Here is a 4867-nt window from a genome sequence, read left to right as displayed (position 1 = left end):
ACATTATTTATTCTAACGTTTGCTAATAAACTAAACACTCAAGTATAGCCGAGGCTGATGGGAATGTCATTAGTTTTGCAGGTATTTGGTCATGAACCAAAGTATATGGAAAAAGGACATTCATGACTTGATAATGCTCTTAAAAAACAATTATTACAATTCATCCTGAACAGCATGTTTGAATTTTATGGCAAGTCCTGTTCGAATAATTGAAAGGAAGTTACACAAAAACCACAACTGTCCAATCATCAACCTCCATGGTGGCTACAGGAAAGTCAGAGATCACCAAAGTCAGCAGTATTTCAACCTTTTGGGGACCATGGATGCTCAAAAATTTCACCACTAATTTATGCCTGTTAATTTCAGAATCAGATATCAAGAAATACTTTAAGAATCCCAGGGGGACAATTATTTGGTGTTACAAAGATCCAGGTATACAAACAACATATATATACAAGCAGACATCTATTAAGAACAAAATATAAGTAATATATATATTAATATATATTAAAATATATATATAAAAGATATATAAAATATAAAATTACAGTTTGAATAATATGTGCAAAAAGTTGCCAAAAGTGATGTCCGTGTTTGTGTCAGATTACAGAAGGAGGGGTGTCTGACTCTGAGGGAGGCATTATAGAGTTTTTTAGATATTTCAGACCAACAGACGTTCATTTGTTTGATAACTGAAAGTATGTAAAAAAAAAAATCACCTTTTAAAACCAAAGCTTGAATCTTTCTAACAGTTTGGTTCTTCTCAATGAGCATTACAGCCTCACAGCTTGCGTGACATCTGTAGACTTGTTCAGCTTTTTGAGTTAGGGGCTTTTCATTGGAGAGTGATGATGATGATGATGCTGATGGTGTGTGTGTGTGTGTGTGTGTGTACGTTTGTGTGTGGGTGGAAGAGGGGGATGATATTTCATTGATTGTCCATTTTCATGGAGCAGTACGTGTTTACAAGCATGAATAAGAGAATGATGGGGAGATTTCAGGTAATAACGTCATCATGCATGCGTGTGTATGTGTGTGTGTGTGCGCGCGTGCGTGTGTGTGCCCTTGGCTGAAGATATAAAATCAGTTCAGGGTTGGTTGGAGGGACAGAAGTGGAGGGGACAGAAATCTTTGTCCAACAGCTGAACAACAAGAAAACAACAGAGAAAGACAGGACAGCGTGGTGAGTTTCTTCCTTATATGTTTATTTTATTATGTTTTATTTTATGTAGGTTTTTAAAGCCTGTTTTTATAATTTATTGTATTAAAACATATATTTATCACTATATGCTTAAATAAATACATATTATATAGGCTAACACCAACTATTTTTATATATATTGTCAAAAGTACAATATTGTCAATATTAACAACAATAATACAACAAATCAATATTATAACAAACAATAACATAGTTCAGTGTAACTACAATAAAATAACTCATAACCAATGTTAAGTATGTGCGAACAAAATAATCAATAAAAACAACACAACTACAAAAAAAGGCAGACAAACAGTAAAACTCAAGAAAAAACAATATCAAATCAAGCATAAAATCAGTTAAAGCCATTAAAAGTTTGTTTAACATAAGACTATTTGTAATAAGAAAAAATAATGCTGTCAAGCGAAACATTACAGAAAGCCCAAAATATTATAAATACTATAGATATAGGGGTAAATGACCCAGTTTTTTAAAGATCGACTTATTAAAAGGAGCACATAGCCTGAGCTTACCTGTACAGATATAATGCAACATTGAAAACATACAGGAATTAATAGTGACGCCTTTAGAGGAAGCGCTGAAATAAATCAATTGTTTAACACGTCTTCTCACAGTACACAGGTACAAGTACACAGATTACACAGGTTTGAACAAAAGCTGTTCAAAATCTTCCCCAAATATCAGTGGTAGATATTTTATGTAAGTAAATGCAGCAATGGCACAAACTCTATAATGTACATCATATTGTTTAAAGTTAAAGTTATTGGTGATCTTTTGATGATTACATAAACACGTTTTTTTTCGTCATACATACATTTGTTGTTTTATTTCATCATCTCCACAAAAGACACTGAAACAATTTTCTTGTGTGTCAAATATTAATTTCCACCATGTGCAGTAAATGTGGTAGCAGTGAAAATATTGTATTTTATAATTCCAGTATATCACAATAATGTATATATAAAGTGTATACAATAATGAGTATTGTGGAATTTTTAAATCATTAAAAAAAATACATTTTGTTGTCATGTTTGTTGATTTTTCAGATTTCTATCGTTCGATATTTACACCACACAGTTTTTTTCATTTGAAATGATTTTAATGTTTAACTTTATTTAGTGTTTCTCTGTGCTGAAGATATGTTTCAGCTGGGGGCCTATTTATTTCTCTACATTTATGACTTTTAAAATCATTGTTGTGCTTTGGAAATACAAATTAAAACCAAATGAATGAACTTGATTTGAATCTGACTGCATGTGCGTCGTTATGAGAGCCTTTTACTTTGTAAATGTCTGCAAAAGATCACATGTATGTGTCGCTATCTCTGATCGGCCGGCAGGGAAATGTGTCCTGTGTGGTTATTGGTGGCTGTGGCGCTGGCGGGCGTGGCCAGAGGAGCTGGTCAGTGTTTGGAACATCCCAGCTGTCAGGAGCTCAACTCTGAGAGCAACATGCTGGTAACACACACACACACACACACACACACACACACACACACAGTACACAGGTACACTGGTGATAACCACAATGTCTGAGACAACTTCTGAGAGAATGTTATGGATCTTATACCAAAGAAAAGTCAATTTTGTATTTAATTCATCCATTTTTAAGTGTAGTTAAACATTATTATTGGAGCCTTTTGGAGGATTTTGTTAGCCTCACTTAGCAGCTGGGAATCACCAAACTGCACATTTGAATAACAAGCCAGTGTGAAGTGTGTTACAACAACTCATTTCTTGCTTTACCTGCTTTACATGTCTGCTGATGTGGTATCAGGTTGAGCTTAGCATAAAGTATTGACGCAGGATGAAACAGCCAGTGTGTCTCCATGTTGAATCTCATTTGTTTACCAGACAAAAATGTAAAAATGACTTTTAAAAACAGCATCTCTGGGTATTGTGCTGGTTGCCTGGCAACCTCAATATGGCAACAAGACTGTGTTAAAGGTGTGGACACACATTAGGACAGTTGAGCTGTTTGGCTATGGTAATGGAAAAACTGGCAAGGCCATTTCCAAAGGGATCTCTTGACCTCTGACCCCTGCATACTGGCAATGCCTTACGGGCCTTTCCATTCTCCGTAGTCTGCTCTCTGCTCACTTATTACAGTAAACACCTTCTCTGTCCTCTCCTGCAGGAGTGTATCCAGCTCTGTCGCTCCGACCTCACCGCAGAGACACCGATCATCCCCGGCGATGGCCACCTCCAACCTCTTCCTCCATCAGAGTCTCTGCCTCCCCTCTCCCTGTTCTCTTCCTCCTCCTCTCCACAGGCCAAGCGCTCCTACTCTATGGAGCATTTCCGCTGGGGGAAGCCTGTTGGGCGAAAGCGCCGCCCGGTCAAAGTCTTCACCTCCAACGGCGTGGAGGAGGAGTCGGCCGAGGTTTTCCCTGAAGAGATGAGAAGGCGAGAGCTCGCCAGTGAGATTATAGCAGCAGAGGACGAGGAGAAGGCACAGGAGGTGGCGGAAGAGGAGCAGCTCCATGAGAAGAAGGATGGCACGTACAAGATGAAGCACTTCCGCTGGGGTGGGCCGCCGGCCAGCAAACGCTATGGCGGCTTCATGAAGAGCTGGGACGAGCGCAGCCAGAGGCCCCTGCTCACGCTCTTCAAAAATGTCATCAACAAAGACGGACAGGAGCAGAAGAGAGAGCAGTGAGGGAGGACAACAGAGAGGGAAGAGACAGATAGAAGATGAGCAGACTGATTGGCCAACAAGTCCTCCAAACAGCCCGTATGAGCGTTCTCTGATCTGACTCCCTGTCTCCTAGAAATTACATTTATTTACAAATGTTCAGTGAATAATTAATAATTTGTTTAGTGTAATCACAGCCTAACTAAGGATTATCTTTATTATTGGTTAATTACCACTTATTGTCTTGATTAGTTTAGTCAATAAAACCTGACACAACAGTGAAAAATGTCCAGCAGATTTTTGTCNNTGTGTTTATTAAATAAAAAAAAGGAGCAAATATTCACTATTGAGGATTCTTTTGGCCCAATTTACCCAAATGACTAATTGAAAATAGTTGTTTTGCTACAATGTTTTTTTCAAGTGTAGGAAGTGCAGTACTGAATAAACGTAATTTCTAGGAGGCGGGTTACAGAAGGATGATAAAGTTGGGGAATTATTGACTTCATGATTAAAATTTTTACTGTCGAAGGAAAAAGGATATAACTAGTGATTTCCTCGTTGCATCTGTTCACCCTGACCTCCTCCACTAAGAGGTTTTGCAGCACTAGGAAATGGTTGCTTGTAAGGAAAATATATCTTTTAAACGAGGAGAGTGTTGATTGGCTGTAAGCAGCAAAGATAATTCTCATTGGGACAGGATGATCAAGATACTTTTATGACCCAATACAAGCTCCGTTCTTCCTGCCTGTCCTGTCCCTCCCACCGCACAGGGATCTGTCCTGAAATGAGAGAGAAGAGTTAAATAGAGTGAGAGAGAGAGAATGACAGAAAAATTTTTTATATATTGATTCATGTAAATAACTGTAAAATGACATGAAAACATAAAGGTATTGCAAGCAAAAAGACATGAGACTTGTTTTTATCTATCTATCTATCTATCTATCTAATTATTATCTATCTTATCTATCTATCTATCTATCTATCTATCTATCTATCTATCTATCTAATCTA

At 37.5% G+C, this 4867-nt stretch overlaps 1 protein-coding gene across 1 annotated transcript; it reads left to right on the top strand.

Moving 5' to 3' along the window:
- Nucleotides 1-1122: 1122 nt before the first annotated feature.
- Nucleotides 1123-4158, top strand: pomca (proopiomelanocortin a; the record flags this gene model as incomplete). Its single annotated transcript, XM_035681395.1, is given in 3 exon segments — nt 1123-1183; nt 2562-2679; nt 3359-4158. Coding segments are annotated over 2 exon segments (636 nt in total). The 5' UTR covers nt 1123-1183; nt 2562-2565.
- Nucleotides 4159-4867: the final 709 nt, after the last annotated feature.

Source organism: Morone saxatilis, unplaced genomic scaffold, assembly GCF_004916995.1.
Source record: "Morone saxatilis isolate NCDOM2014 unplaced genomic scaffold, NCSU_SB_2.0 Contig9, whole genome shotgun sequence".
Taxonomy (NCBI): domain Eukaryota; kingdom Metazoa; phylum Chordata; class Actinopteri; family Moronidae; genus Morone; species Morone saxatilis.
The sequence above is the reverse complement of the archived record's forward strand: the minus strand, read 5'-3'. Positions and strand labels throughout refer to the sequence as shown.